This window comes from Anastrepha obliqua, chromosome 3, assembly GCF_027943255.1.
Source record: "Anastrepha obliqua isolate idAnaObli1 chromosome 3, idAnaObli1_1.0, whole genome shotgun sequence".
Taxonomy (NCBI): Eukaryota; Metazoa; Arthropoda; class Insecta; order Diptera; family Tephritidae; genus Anastrepha; species Anastrepha obliqua.
This window is the reverse complement of record NC_072894.1, coordinates 112,429,461-112,445,213: the sequence shown is the minus strand read 5'-3', so window position 1 is coordinate 112,445,213 and position 15,753 is coordinate 112,429,461. Positions and strand designations below refer to the sequence as shown.

The 15,753-nt window shown below is 37.4% G+C and overlaps 1 protein-coding gene across 1 annotated transcript in view; it reads left to right on the top strand.

The window, feature by feature from the left end:
- Nucleotides 1-15,753, top strand: part of LOC129242660 (uncharacterized) — a 34,007-nt gene extending 18,254 nt beyond the window's left edge. Inside the window, exon 5 of the mRNA XM_054879437.1 lies at nt 15,633-15,753. Coding sequence (XP_054735412.1) covers nt 15,633-15,685 — 53 coding nt within the window. The 3' untranslated portion in view covers nt 15,686-15,753. The remainder of the gene's footprint in view (nt 1-15,632) is intronic.

The window sequence follows — 15,753 nt, the reverse complement described above, 5'->3', positions numbered from 1 at the left end:
ATCCATATTGTACAAACACATTCTAGGGTCCACGTTTTGGTCTCTATCTCGAGACCCTAGTCACGGAGCTGCATGAAAAATACTCTGAACTAAAGCATTCACCAACAGCTTCCATTTGATACCCATATTGTACATACACATCCGAAGGTTACCCGGGTCCACGTTTTGACCTATATCTCGAGCCCTATTTCCAAAATAAAATATAGTCCATGTTACTCGTGGATGATGTAGCTTTCGAATGGTGAAAGAATTTTTAAAATCGGTCCAGTAGTTTTTGAGCCTATTCATTACAACCAAGCAAACAAAGTTTTCCTCTTTATAATATTAGTGTAGATAATATTTTTGTAGGTTTCTTCGAGTACTGTTTCTAGGCAGGCTTTTCTTGCTTCATTATTTGCTTTACTCAGCTCCATACATTCTGCGTCATATCATTCATTGGTAATAACAGCTTTTTGGCCAGTGGTTTCATTTGCAGCGCTAAGAATGGCTTCTTTAAGACTTTGCCATTTTGATGTTATATCTGCTTCTATTTAAATTTCTTTGATATCACCCAATTTACGCTCAACCTTTTCTTGATACCCTTTTCTTGTAGATTCATTCGCTATGACTTCCCCAACGTTCCAGTGTTTCTTTTTAAACTCGTTTTTTATGATTCGCGATATTATTCTTTGGAGCACACGCGCTACAACCATATAGTGATCGGAGTCACAATTTGCACCACTTTTATCTATTATTATTTATCCGAGTAAACTATACTGATTCATCTTATAGTTTAATTTATTATTTTAGTCAACTGAATAAACTGAATTCTGCAAATTTTAATTTCCGATTCCTGTAATTTAATTTTCCAAAGCAAGAATTGCACAATTTCAACAGCTGCTGCATTTCCACTTCCTGAGCCAGAGCCACTAGTCCGTTTAGGTATATATTTTATATTTTCCCCAACTTCCCCTTTTTCTATTTTACTTTTCATTTCATGCTTCAACTCTGCTTTCGATTCACCACATCTTCAACTGACCAATTGTCAAATGACAAAAACAATTCAACTGTCCCCGATCTTCGTAACTCGTTCCCAACAACCTGCCAACCATTGTCGTCTGCCCATTGTGAATCAAACGACGAACTGTTCATCCGCTTGTACTTCCTTTCGGACTATTTTGCTTGCGCTTCACCTATTTCTTACTGGCCTGGCTTGTGCTCGAGCTGTGCCCGATGTCCGACAACTGCTGTGGCAGTAGTGGAAAGTTACAAACAATCTACTGGCTGATTGTTCATCTACAATTGAATTGTTGTTCGCTGCTGCTACAAAAGCTATGGTCACTCAAGCATCTGGACAGCAGTTGAAGCACAAAACACCGCAAACAACCAGATACCCATACTAAGTACATAGTGGTGAGTGCTGCTGCAAGAACGAAATCAAGTGATGGCCAAATATACCACTTCTGATTATTTTTTATTTTGCTACTCAATTTGTAGGATTGCTAATGCCATTGTGAATTTGTTGTATTGTTTTAGCAAGGAATTGTTTTTTTTTTTATTATATAAAGTTTTTGGCGTTAGCTTGAGTTTTTCATGTGAATTTGTGGCCATTGGATGTAGTTCCGTTTTACTAGCTTTTGCTGTATTCTCCTTTATCCATCATCTTTCCCGTTACTGGGAAATGCAATAAATTTGTTCCTTCTTTAGCAGGTTAGTAAGTAAATCAGATAAAATGCGATGGCAAAAAAATCACATTTCAACACTTTTGACATTAGTATTTTTTTTTCTTGAACAGCGCAAGAATAACAACGTGCACCAGCATAGCAAAATAAAAGAAATGTTATAACCACAATGTCAACAACAAACGACACAATTGCTTCAATAACTTCATTCAAACGTTCAAGTGCTATGCTTGTAATGCACTTTGGCAGCACGAAAACACACCTAAACTCAACATTTTGACAATGAAGCACACAACCTCCAGTGATGAGCAGGTTGTAGCGTACCTATTTTGTACCTTACTAAATTTTCCATGTTAATTTTAGGTACAATTTGGTCAATCGAAAGAAAGTAGCGATTTCAATTCTTACCGAATATAAATTAGAGCTTAGGGGACGTCCATAAATTACGTGAGATGTTTAAGGGGGGAGGGGGTCGAGTCAAATCTCATCTAATCTTACGTTGGAGAGAGGGGGGGTCTCGGCAAATATCACGCAATTTTTTTTCTGATTGAAACAAAAAAAAATTGTACTATTTTGGTCCAAATTTATATGCGTGCCTATTTTTTTTTTTCTAGTTTTTTAACGAGCGCGAATGTCAACAAATTTTTATTAAGAGTTACAAAGGGAAATTGTTTTTAATTTTTTTTTAGGTTGTGAAATGCGATGACCAGAAGTGCTGCAGCCCACGCCGGAGTGATCTGCATATGATTCTTTACGACCGTTTTCTGCCACCTCCATACCCTATCACTCAGGTTGATGGACGTTTGACAATTCCGGACTTTAAAGAACATGATGGAAAGTCATTTGCTCCATTTCTAATACGCCTATCGATTCAACCGCTGAATGCCTTCATCAGCACGCCTTATGCTCTCTATTGCCCAAGTATACGTGATGATTTAGAGAAAAGATGCTGCAACATGCCGTATTTACTTCGCATCTATCACAAGAGCTGCAGAGCACAGGCGAGCAGCTCACATTGCACTAGCTAAGCAAGCGCGTATATACCGCAAAGTGCGACCCTCACGGATTGTCGAAAGACGAGCTAATGAGTTACTGTGCGCAAACGTCAACGGCTTAGAGTGGATAGATCAGAACGAAGTTGAAGGAGCAGATGATTTTACTTAAAATCATATGGACATGTTGGTCCCAATAGTCTCTCTTGAAACCGCGCATGATTCTCCATGGACTGAATTAGAGTAGATATTCTTTTTTTAATCGCAGTAGTTACGATTTAAGTCTTCTATTGTTAACTTTTTATTACACTTATAACTCTCAGCAATATTGATTACTAGTCTTAACTAATTGTAAATAAAAGCACGAAGCAAATTTTTTTTTCTTTTTACAATAACAATCCAACGCGTTTGCATAAGAAACCCACATTTTGAAAAATCTCACGTGATATTGGGAGATGGGGGAGGGGGTTGAATAAAATCTCACGACATCTCACTAGGGGGGGAGGGGGGTATAGAAAATTAAAAAAAACACCTCACGTAATTTATGGACGCCCCCTTAGTTAGTCTGAACTTAAGGCGAGCGGCTGTTGTATGCTTCATTTCTAGATACAAGTATTTGATTCGCATTGACCACCTTGATAACCAGCACAACAACTATTTGCAAGCTCTGAAGCAGGTAAGCGGACTCTGATGATGTATATACTAGAACGTAAATGCGAGCTGTGGCTTTACACCAATACTCAAGAAAAAGAAAAGTCATATGTAAAGTTGCAGAGTTGTTAATCTAAAGTCAGAAATTTAGATTTTTCTTTGAAATTTACAAACTGAGTTCTTTTTCGCTTGGCCAAAGATTAGAAAACTTAAAAACATTCACAAATGGAATAATTGGGCGAAACAATGATGTTAATTGGTCGCCAAGGGTTCAGCTGCCGCCGTAGCCGAATAGATTGGTGCGTGACTACCTTTCGGAATTCAGAGGGAGAACATCGGTTCGAATCTCGGTGAAGCACCAAAATTAAGAAAAAGTTGTTTCTAATAGCGGTCGCCCCTCGGCAGACAATGGCAAACCTCCGAGTGTATTTCTGCCATGAAAAAGCTCCTCATAAAAAAATATCTGCCGTTCGGAGTCGGCTTGAAACTGTGGGTCCCTCCATTTGAGGAACAACATCAAAGACGGACACTACAAATAGGAGGAGGAGCTCGGCCAAACACCCAAAGAGGGTGTACGCGCCAATTATGTATATATATATATTTATTCCTTGCGCTCATAGTGAATCACCACAAAACTCTTAAATATTATATATCCCCATAAAATGACATTCCTATTATATCGTTCCAGTTCAATTCATTTAATATCATTTCTTTCTCTAGCTGTCTTCTCCAAGTGTGCGCAAGACATCCCCTTCTGCGTAATACCTGAGGCTTCCATTATATGGCTTACTTCGCAATATCTTGAGCAGGTTTTATAAGCCTATGGCCGATCCAATTCCATTTTCTTTGTAGAATATTTGTTGTGATGAGCGTAGAGTTAGTCAATTCCTACAGACTATAGTTGGATATAGTTTTTGACCACCTTGCGATATATTAGCCATGGTGCAAGATTCCAAGTTTCGTATCCGGATATGACGTTGGAATTAAATATTCTTGATTTATTGTGGAAGCAATGGTCTGCACAAGACTGTAATACTAATGATGATGATTTATTGCCATGCGACAGGAATGAGGAGATGCAAATACTTTTCAATTGCCCGAATGCTTGCTGGGACTTATTTATTCTGTTTTCGATGACTTCGGCACAGCCGCCAGAGGTCGAAATAATACATAAAGCAAAAACTTTGAACTTCCTCTATAGGTGTTGAGTTTAATAGGAATGGACGGGTGCTATTTGTATTTATGCGTATGGCCTTGGCTTAAGAGACATTGCTGTTGAGTGCCACTTTGGATGTCAGTGTCGATATTGGTTCGATTTGAAATGTAAGGCTTTGATATCGTACGCTGCAGTTAAGTCGCTCTCCAAACCTAAAGTAATTTAGAGAAAGGGAAAGTTGGATATCGAGACTGAAGTCGCGGAAACTTTTTAGTTTCGAGGAATTAAAGTGTTATGAGTTTACTACAGTTAACTAAAGAGAAAGAAACTCAAATGAAGACTAAGGGCTATAAATATCTTCTTGACTAAGACCCATAATAAGAAGGATAGGGAAGCTAGTAAACTGATGGTGTGGGTCTACGCTGAAATTAGTGATATTTTGATTAGGCAAGCTTCCTAACAGACCCAAACATTAAATGCCATCAGCAAATTTTACCCTTGAAAAGATCCCTCAGATGTAGCGTATAAAGAAAAAGTAGCATAAAATAAATAAAACGCCTATCTGTGGTGTGCGTCTTGATGTTGTTCCACAAATGGAAAGATCTGCAGTTTTAAGCCGATGCACCAGCTACGGCGGTCGCCGAAAAAGTGGCTTAGGTTAACAAAATACAAAGATTTGATGGGGCTGCAGTATTCATGTAAAATCTCAACAGGGTATATAGTGAGCATCTTCTGAGTTTGAAGTCGAAAAAATAGATGTGCGCTGAAGTCTTTCAGATAGGATTATAGCGCTTCTAAGAGATCACTTTTGACCACATTATGGGTAAAGCACAATATAGTGCTGAATAGCTAGGAAATTAACACTAATTACATATATCAAGTCAGGGCCGTAGAGAGCATATCCGGGCCCAGGGGGAAAATTGCAAATGCGGACCCTTTCCAATTATGTCTAATTCATATAATTCGAATTACTCTCGAGTCCGGGCCCCTCTGAGAACTGCGGGCCCGGGGTAAAAAATACTTAATATGATATGAAACTATAATTTTTCTTCTTCGGGCAGTAAACTAATCTCTTTTTAGTCTAAGTAGCAAAAAACAACAAAAAGCAGTCACCAGCTGGCACTCTAAAATTCAGTTACCATTTCTTTTGTACGTACAAAATTTACCGCATCCAATCGAAAAATACGTAAAAAAAAATTTAAGTTTAAAAGTTTTTAAAAATTACATAGATTCTGATACGTAGTAAAAATGAGCAAAATTAAAAATAATCTTTTTTAATATTTGGTATGTTTTGCGCATTTTATTTCATCAAAAAAATGCGCTAAATTCCTTATTGAGTGCCCGCGCTTGCATTTCTTCTCCGAGTGGCACTCTTGGAAAATGTTATAAAAATACACAATGCACATTTGGAGCGCACTTCCACGCAACTCAGAAATTTATATCATATTATGGCTATGACTTAGGTATATTCACCTCAAATGCGGTACATTTTTTAAATGAGTTCCAACACTGCCAACCACCCGCGATTAACATCACAACTCTGCACAAGCAACTGGCAAACTTGAAAGTATGGCTGAGGTGGGAGTGGTGTAAAATGGTGGGAGGTGAAAGTGAATTGTTATGGTGTGAAATAGAATAGCTTTTTTTGTACATTTTCTCTTACATACGATTTGTTATTGCTTGCTGGCGCCATTGGGACAATGTTGGTTGCAGCTACCACAATATGTACTTAGAAATTTTGTTACTTTCTTCACGCATTCGAATGCTTGTTCTTGCACATTTCTTTATGCTTACTTCTTGTTCTCCTTATTTTTATGGAATTGCCGCCATTTTTTTGCTCACTTGTTTTTATTATTGCTGCAATAATGGCACTTATGTTGGCGTCACAGTCACTTGTGCTTTCCGCGTGCGCTGGCAATGCAATTCCTTAGTTCACATCCGCTACGGAGTGTGTGTGTGTGTGTTTCTTTTTTTGTTCTTCACCGATTCCACTCGGCGCATTTGCTTGCACATTTTTTCACTGTCAGCCTGCATTCTGAGTGCACTTTATATTCTCGGTTATTGCACTGTTGTGTTATGCTTTTGTAAGCATTTTATTTTATCAAGAGAAAATTGTGTTTTTTTGTTTTCCTTTGATATTTTTCATCCTCTTCCACTTTATTCTTTAAGTAGCTGCAAGGTTTCTTGGTTTATTTTTCAACATATTAAATGTCCTCATTAAACTACTTGTAATTGTCCTTTTTATTAATAACTCTCGTTCATCCTCACCCGTGCACAGACGTAGACATTGCATAATTAGGCGGCCAAAAGTTAAAAAAAATAAATCAACTTAAGAACAAACTATTGATGCACATTGTTACCTGACACTTCTTAGAAACCCACGCCATTAATTTCAGCTCTCAGAATAGCGCACGCGCCGAATTACAGGTAGTCGGATTTCAATTGTCATTCACAGTGTGCATATATAATTCTCGGCGTTTTCCGTGATACATTTTTACAAAGTCAATATTTATTTTTGCAAATTTATTTTCACAGTGATTGTGATGGATATCAATAATCCAGGTATGTATCTTCATTTGTTATGTAGTAGTCACCAATTTTAAGATTGTTTTGTATATATTAGAATCTTTATAAAAGATCACGTTTTTTGAGTTAGATTTTTGTAAATTAAATATTTTAAAGGGGTTTATCACTATTTTCCCTGTTCGTCCCTGTAATATTCTTTAATTTCATAATTTGTGCATAGTTTAAACAATTATATAAAGTTATAATTAGCCGCCAACTCCCGCTTATTAACAAAAACTAGTTAATCAAAGACTTAAAGGAAATACCTTAAAAAAATTATGTTATTAGCACATTATTTTTAAAGTAAGTTTTTCTTTGTCGTAGGTTCATCAAGCGCCTCTAGTGTGAAAGTAGTGACGCGAAGATATTTATTTGACCTGATGCAAGGTCAAAACTTACCTACCTTGGATAAAAAATTAGATTTTTTGGAAAATTACCTTCTCGAGTGTTGTAAAGTTTCTGAAAATTGTAAAAAAGCTTTAAAGCATAAATATTCCTATTTTAAATCACAAATGAAACAAAGATGGTCAGGAGCAGGAAAAACTAAAGAAGTATTCCTTAAAAATAATCATTCATGGTTAGAAGGGACTTTTGAAATACCAATGGATTCATCTTATCGCCAAGGTCGTCCATATACATCGTTTTCTGAATCGAGTGATCGAAGCAAGAGAAGGAAAACTAAGGAAATACGTAGTTTGGTAAATCCTGAGGTGATTGTTCATGCTGCGCAAGTGATTTTGCAAACTGAGGGAAAAAGAAATGCCTCTAAAGTCCTTAAGGACATAACTTATTCACCTACACGGGCTAGCAAATACATAAAGTCATACTCTAAGAGTAATGAGACAATTCCTCCACTCACCCCCTTTGAAGCTCTCAAAATGTTTGTTGAGGCTGATCTCTCTTTCATTTAAAATAAGTTTTCGTGTTAATTATTTATGTAACTTTGAATTTGATAATAAGCGATGTAATATAATATGTTAAGTGCTTTTATTCTTTATTTTATAAGCCCTATAAATCTTAAAGGTTAAGTCAGCTCTTGCAATATTATATTTAAAGTAAACCTATTGTAAATAAATGACCTATTTGATAGTAGCCAAAACTTTAATTTTGTACCATTTTAGTAAAGTACATTAAAAAAAATTTTTTGTACCTACCAATAAAAGTAAATGTCGTAAATTAATTTATTTTAACAGAAAATACTTATATTTAATTATTCTTTTCATTTAAAATGTATTCTATTGAAAAAATCTTTTTGGCCGCCTAATTATGCAAAATCTACCTACGTGCCGTGGCCACTTATTCCTTTGCATTCCCTTTCATTTGTCACGTTCACATTCGCCAAGTATGTAAATATATTACATATTTCCATATATCTGTGGAGCCATTTTCTACAAAATTATGCAATCATGGTAATGTTGTAAGTCCATACTTCTGGGTAAGCAATAACAATTGTTTAACTGTTTTAAATTCCGAGTCTTACTTCCACGCAGGAGAAAAAGCAACTCATGTGTAAGATACGATATGAGCTTCTAAAACTTATTCATTTTAATGATTCACTGGATTCAAGAGTATAATTCTCAATTCCCTTAGACCAGTTGGTTAAGGGGTTCATAAGTCCAGAATTTTCAAAAAATCGATTTTTTTATAGATTACACAGTCCTGCGAGGTACAGTTTCTAAAACGGCTATGGGTGTTTCTTGAAGGTTTTTTTTGTGCTGAAAACGAATATGACCTTGTAAATGTTCCAGCATGTCAGGGTTTTTGGCAATTTGAGGTTAAATAGTCAAAAAATGCAGATTTTAGCCATTTTTAATATATTTTTTTGAGCAAGGTAAAGTTTTTTTTTAATTTTCCACAAAGGCATCGCAAAGTACTACTCTTCAGCTTTAAAATCCATTTTTAAAAATATTTTTGCGATTAATATAAAAAAGTTACACTATTTTGAATTCGCCCTTTACAGGGGCGTTAGAGAGTTAGAAATGTTAAATTTGCATATCCAAAAATCTCCAATTCATGATTGCCATCAGTTCAGCCTGAAAGACACTACAGCAGTCAGGAAGCCGAAAACTGATGGAGATCCCCAGATGTTCAGAGTATACACCTGCGCTCACCCTGCCATCGAGCTTTGAACCATCTGTGTTTACATGGATGGGCTTGCGTAATCTTACATCATCCCATTTGCACTCTACTTTTGAGGGTAGGAGGGTCGTAAGCGTTATAATGGTAAGTGTAGGCGGGAGTGCATAGTCCCCCAGTCTGGGGAGCTCCAAAGTGTCAACCAGGTTTTTACCGTGACCGTAAATCGTATTTAACCACTTACTCAGAATGTTCAGCCTTATTGCTGCACTACGAGAGATATATTTTGCCTGCAGATCTACCGGCAGGAAGTTTAATGTCGCCTGTGTATAATGCTTTCGAAGGTGTGGTTGACATCACACCAGTTATAAGAACAAATGCTAGTCTTTGAACCTTGTCAATTCTTTTGATGTTCACACCCTTCTCAGCCAGTGTATCATTCTGGGTTTCAATCGCCATTTATTTCCAATTAGCCTTTCATAGGAGTACAACGCCATCTTAGCTTTGCGTACTCTACCTGCGACTGTGAGCCTCCAATTTAGCTTCCTGTTCAGTACAAGATATTTCGTCTTTTCTGTTACCCTAAGTGGTTTTCCCCCTAGGAATATTTGTTTAAGAGCAAGTTAAGCTAATTTCTTCACTTCAATCTGTATTCTATCATTCTTGCACCGAAGCGATACTCTGCATTGTAGAATCTACTCTCTGATTTCTTTTCTACAAACCACCACTACTACCACAGATTTCGCATTAGGTAGGTAGGTAGGTAGGGTGGTTGTCGTAAGACACACTTAGACCTTCGGCAGGTCCATTGTGATACCACTGGAGCTTATCCTTACTCTACGTGTTCCTTTTCAAACCATCCGGTTGCTTTAATAAACGAGCAGAGCTTCGTTAGTTTTAGATGGGCTATGTCCGCTACATCGGTTAGAAATGCTTTATCGAGAGTGCGCAGCCTTCTCATAGCTAGGATTTCACACTCACATAAAAGGTGTCTGACTGTTTCCTCTTCTTCTGTATTAAGACAGCTTCTACAGAAATCGAAGTAAGGGAGTCCTAACCTTCTACCGTGGCTGCCTATTAAAGAATGACCAGTTAAAACACCTATCATTTTTCTTATAGATTCTCTATTGAATCTTAGCAAGATCTTCGATCGACCGTTGTTCCAGTTCGGCCATGTCTGTCTGCTTAGTTCGCATGTTGTGAGGTTTTGCCAGATTGTATTTACCTTTTTGATGGTTTCCCTGTCTATAAGTAATTTACAAGTGGCTATGGGCATGGGTATCAGCGCCTTATCCGGTTCGAGATCGAGCTTTGTACCGGTTCTTGCAAGTTCATCTGCCTTACAATTTCCTGCGATGTTCCTGTGGCCTGGTACCCAGATAAGGTGCACCTTGTAGCACTTAGATACGTCATCTAGTAGTTTAAAACATTTTAGAACTGTTTTTGACGAGTGCGTTTTTGATTCCAGCGCTTTTATTGCAGCTTGACTGTCCGAGTAAATGAAGACTTCATTTGCGGATAATACTCTCGTTTTTATTTCTTTAAGTCCCTCTTTTATGGCAGTGACTTCCGCCTGAAATACACTGCAATGATCAGGTAAGCGAAATGATTGGCATACTCCGAGTTTGTCGGAGTAGACCCCTCCACCTACTTGGTTGTCCAGTTTTGAGCCATCTGTGTAGATGTTTAAGTCATTTATCTTAACAATGAGCCCGTTATCCCATTCCTCTTTGGAAGAAAATACTATGACAAAGAATTTATCGAAATTGATGTCCTTGGTCCTACAGAAATCCGTTGTGCTGGGAATGCAGGGGAATTGTTCTAAAATTGAGGAGTGCCCTCTTTGGTACGTTCTGAGTAGGCCGATTTCTCTTAGTCTGAGAGTTGCTTTGGCAGCTGTTTGCTTACCGTACTGCTCTATTGGTAAAATGTTAAGCATAATATTTAGTGCATCTGTGGGTGTGGTTCTGAGGGCCCCGCAGATGCAGAGACTGGCCATTCTTTTTACATGTGCCATGGTTCTTTTAATGTACAATTTATCTAGAGCTGGCCACCATACTAATATGCCGTATGTTAGGATTGGTCTGACAATTGCCATGTAAAGCTAGTATACGATAGATGGGGAGAGACCCCAACTTAGTCCTATTAGCTGTTTACAAGAGTATAGTGCTATTGTCGCCCTTTTTACTCTATCTTCGACATTTGCCTTCCAAGTTAGCTTTCGGTCTAGTATTAGACCTAAGTAGTGGGCCTCATCACTAAATGACAGTGCCGTTCCACCTAGAGTCGGAGGAGCTATATTTGGAATTTTATGCTTCCTGGTAAATAGGATGAGTTCAGTTTTATTGGGGTTGACTCTTAGCCCATTTGCTTTTGACCACTTTTCAACCATGTTTAGTAAATCTTGCATGACTTCTGTAAGTGTATTGGGGAATTTCCCTCTTACTACCATTGCAACATCGTCCGCATATGCTACGACGTGTTATCCTCTCTCCTCTAGGCTCTTTAGCAATGAGTTTAGTGCCAGCACCCATAGGAGAGGGGACAGCACACCGCCTTGAGGTGTTCCTCTGCTAACTTTTTTCTTGATCTCTGAGGCCCCTAGGGTTGCGATCACAAATCTGCTCAAGAGCATGTTTTTGATGAACTCAACCAGAGCGCCAGAGATCCCGAAATCCGTCAGTGCCTTTATTATGGTATCCGGTAGGATGTTGTTGAATGCGCCCTCGATATCTAGAAAAGCTACCAGTGTGAATTCTTTATTATCCATTGACTTCTCGATTTCTGTAATAAGTGTGTTAAGTGCTGTTTCGGTTGATTTCCCTTTACAGTACGCATGTTGTGAGATGATGAGCTTATTAGGGCTGATGTTAGCCTTAATATGCTCTTCTAAAATTCTTTCTAATGTTTTTAGCAGAAAGGAGGATAGGCTAATTTCGCATTAACTAGAGCATTAATTCTTTATGGAAAAGCCCTCGAAGGAGGACTAGAACAATGCACATTATTTGGTAAACTAGCAACGACCCGGATCATTATGCTGTTGCAGCTAAGATCTGAGCTGCTCCGCAGGAAACTACATTTCAAAAAGCCTAAAACCCCCAGTTCGCTACACGGCTCTCACGCCTAGTCTAGGACAGCAAAATTATGTAATTAAATCGTTGGATTACAAATCGGGTTTCAGAGCGTTAGAAAATTACCTAGAAATTTAGAATGCCATCACGATGCGGTCAGTACAATACTGAGTAGACTGTCTACCGTGAGTTAAAGCTTGTTTCCTTAGAAAAGTAAGGAGAGTCGAAACTGAGCTCAGTTGAAGATTTAAAATTCTAATCTAAAGTGATTAAAAAATGCTTCCTGGACTTGATAATTTCTTGTGAATACAAGAAAAGAACGGAATTGGAAAAACTAATACTTAAGTGTGTGTAAATTACGAAAATGAAATTTCCAATTTCCAACTAATTAAAGCTGGGGTTCCACAAGGCAGTATATTAGGTCCAATCCTGTACTTAATTTTTACATACGATCTGCCAACCACAAAAGGTGTACTAACTGACACTTTTGCCGATGACACCGCTATTATGGCGACAGCAGTGGATCCCGTAGAAGCCTCTTATATGCTCCAAATAAGCATAAATAAAATCTCCAAATGGCTCCGGAGCTGGCGGTTGAAAGTAAGCGAACATAAATCTCAACACGTAACCTTTACCACAAAAAGAACCACCTGCCCACAAATCAACTTAAACCGTATTCCAATTTCGCAATGTGATAGTGCTAAATGCTAATCTAGGCATTCATTTGGATAAACGGCTTACGTGAAAAACGCATATCTTTACAAAAAGGAAAACTCTAGGTTTAATATTTCGTAATATGTACTGGCTGCTAAACCGCAAATCCACCCTCTCAATGGACAACAAACTTATCCTCTACAAAACTGTGATAAAACCAGTCTGGACTTACGGAATCCAACTGTGGGGTACTGCGTCAAATTCAAACTTGGAAATCCTGCAGTCCAAGATTCTACGCACCCTAGTCAACGCTCCATGGTACGTGACAAATGCCCCAATTCATCGGGACTTAGACATCCCTTCAATAAAAGAGGAAATACAAAATGTAACCAGTAAATACCGAAATCGACTTCAATCACACCCAAATGAACTGGCCTCTACCCTCATGTCACCATCATGTGTCTTTTTAAGGTTGAAAAGAAAAACACCAATTCAGCTCGTCCAAGAGCCATCTATAAAATATTGAATTATTTATTAGAAAGGATATTTCACTGGAAATATTTCTTTAATACTAAAATCAAAGCCACTCTTAAATGTAACCAAATATTTGTAAAATGTCTTCTAAGAATTGTAAGTATAGACAGAATACCAAATAAAGTTTAAAAAAAAAAAAAAAAAAAAAAAAAAAAAAAAAAAAAAAAAAAAAAAAAAAACAAGTGTGCTCCAAGAAATAAATGTTCAATTACGTAGCCCTTGAGAGTATTCCTGGCTGACGAATGAACTTTTTCTTCAGTCATTTTTCAACTCCTTTATTGGGTGTGTTTGGCCCAGCTCCTCCTCTTATTTGTGGTGTGCGCCTTGATGTTTTCCACGAATGGAGTGGCCTACAATTTTAAGCCGACACAGAACGGCAGATAGTTTTTTATGAGTAGGCAGAAATACACTCAGAGGTTTGCCATTGCCTACCAAGAGGCGACCGATATTAGTAAAAACTTGTTCTATTATTTAGTGTTTCATGCCTGGGTACTACCGAATGGTAGTCATGCACTAACCCATTCGGCCGTCGCAATTTAGTATTTGACGATATTTTTTGTTCATCAAGAGAAGGCTTTACTTCTCAATTACTTCCTCGGTCTAAAAATAGCATTTATAAAGAAGTCAAGAAAAAATAGTCTTGACTACAACTATCAGCTCTTTTGATGTGCTCTGGAGATACTGAGGAAATCTCTTGCGAATATAAATTGTGGCGATACGATGATCGACTGGGGAAAAACTTAACACTAAACGACGTAGTCTTCGAACTACCACTAATCCAATGCTGTGTTGTATCTCACACAAGCTGCTTTATAAGTGTTTAAGGGGGTCTTCTGGTCTCGAGGCCCTGAAATGAAGGGTTTTTTTGAGGATTGATTGTGACAAATCATGTGAATATTTAAAAAAAAAATTTTTTTTTATTTTAAAGGTACATGTCTTGGCTTTTAAAAAATGGTTTTGACTTTGAAAAAAATTAACACCTGCGACCTTGAAATGGCGCTGAAGACGTCCACCTCCAAACGAAACAGGTCTCCATTTTGGTCACGGTTTTTCCACCTGGGTAATCAGAAAGCAAAAATTAGATATGCGTTGTCTTCAGAGTTGCCCTGGTTAAGTTTTCCCGTGACAGATTTTTTTTTTTAAATTTTTTTCAAAAGTTATGCAACAATTTGCAAAAAAAAAATTTTTTTGCTCATTTTTTGAACTTTAAAAGGTTATAAAAATGGAATGAAAAAAAATTTCAAAAATCGTACACGGGGAAACTTAGCGGTAAGTTTCCCGAACCTTTTAAGACCAAAACCATTGAAATCGGAGTATAACTACTATGAAAAGTGTGACCAAAATGCTTAAAAAACACGATTTTCGGGGAAACGCGTTTAAAGATAAAGTTTATGATAAAACAGCCGGAGGAGGGTACACTTCGGTGCCCAGAAAAATGTGAAAAATGCGATTTTCAAAAAATCCTTTCTGTGGCGTATTCTCGCATACACATACAACAAAATTATGCAAAAAAAATCGATTTTTTTTTCGCTGGAGACCAGAAGACCCCCTTAAGGAAATTTTTGGTGCACGCCTGAATGTTATTTCAGAAATAGATGAGATACATCATTATCTCGCTCCTGAACATCAAACGAATTTTATGAGAAGCTTTTGCGTGGCAAAATTCTTCTCGGAGATCTTTCATTGATTTGATTGCCGAATTTCCATCATTTTAAACTTGACCGCCAGAGGCAGAAGGCTGAAGCATTTAGCTCACTTGTATGATTATTACTGATTATTATGAAAGCATAAGAAAATTCCTATGAAGTTACCGATGAATAAAGGAACAAAAAAATAATGCCTATACTAACTGATAACCGATGGACTCTGAGTTTTCCGATTGACTGAAAAAAAAAAACTAACTGAGGGTACCACTGACGATACCTGGAGTCTCAGGAGAAAACGTTTATACAATATCCGCATTGGTGATCAAACCTTGAAACTTCCAACGACATGTCACTCACATACACTCTCGGCTACAGTATAGGAAACAAAGTTGAAAAAGGTGAATAAACTGTCATCTTCCTTTCTCACAGGGGTGATGGGCACGCTAATAAAAAAGAGTTAGGTTTTTAATTTGAAGCAATTTGAAATTGAGTGTCGATTAAAGCTAGAGATAAGAAGCGATAAAAGCTTTTTAAAATAAAAATTCACGTAATCATTGAAATTTAAACTCAATTCATTTCATTAAAAAAAAAAAATTAATTGTTTTTTAATTATTCATACAAACTAGGGCGGCAAATCATGACTTGCTTTCAGTTCACCACAGTTCAAATCAGTACATGAAAAGCATTCAGTGGCATAGCAAGACAGCGACGATGGTTGTGAGAACTTTTGTGGTTCTATTTTATATA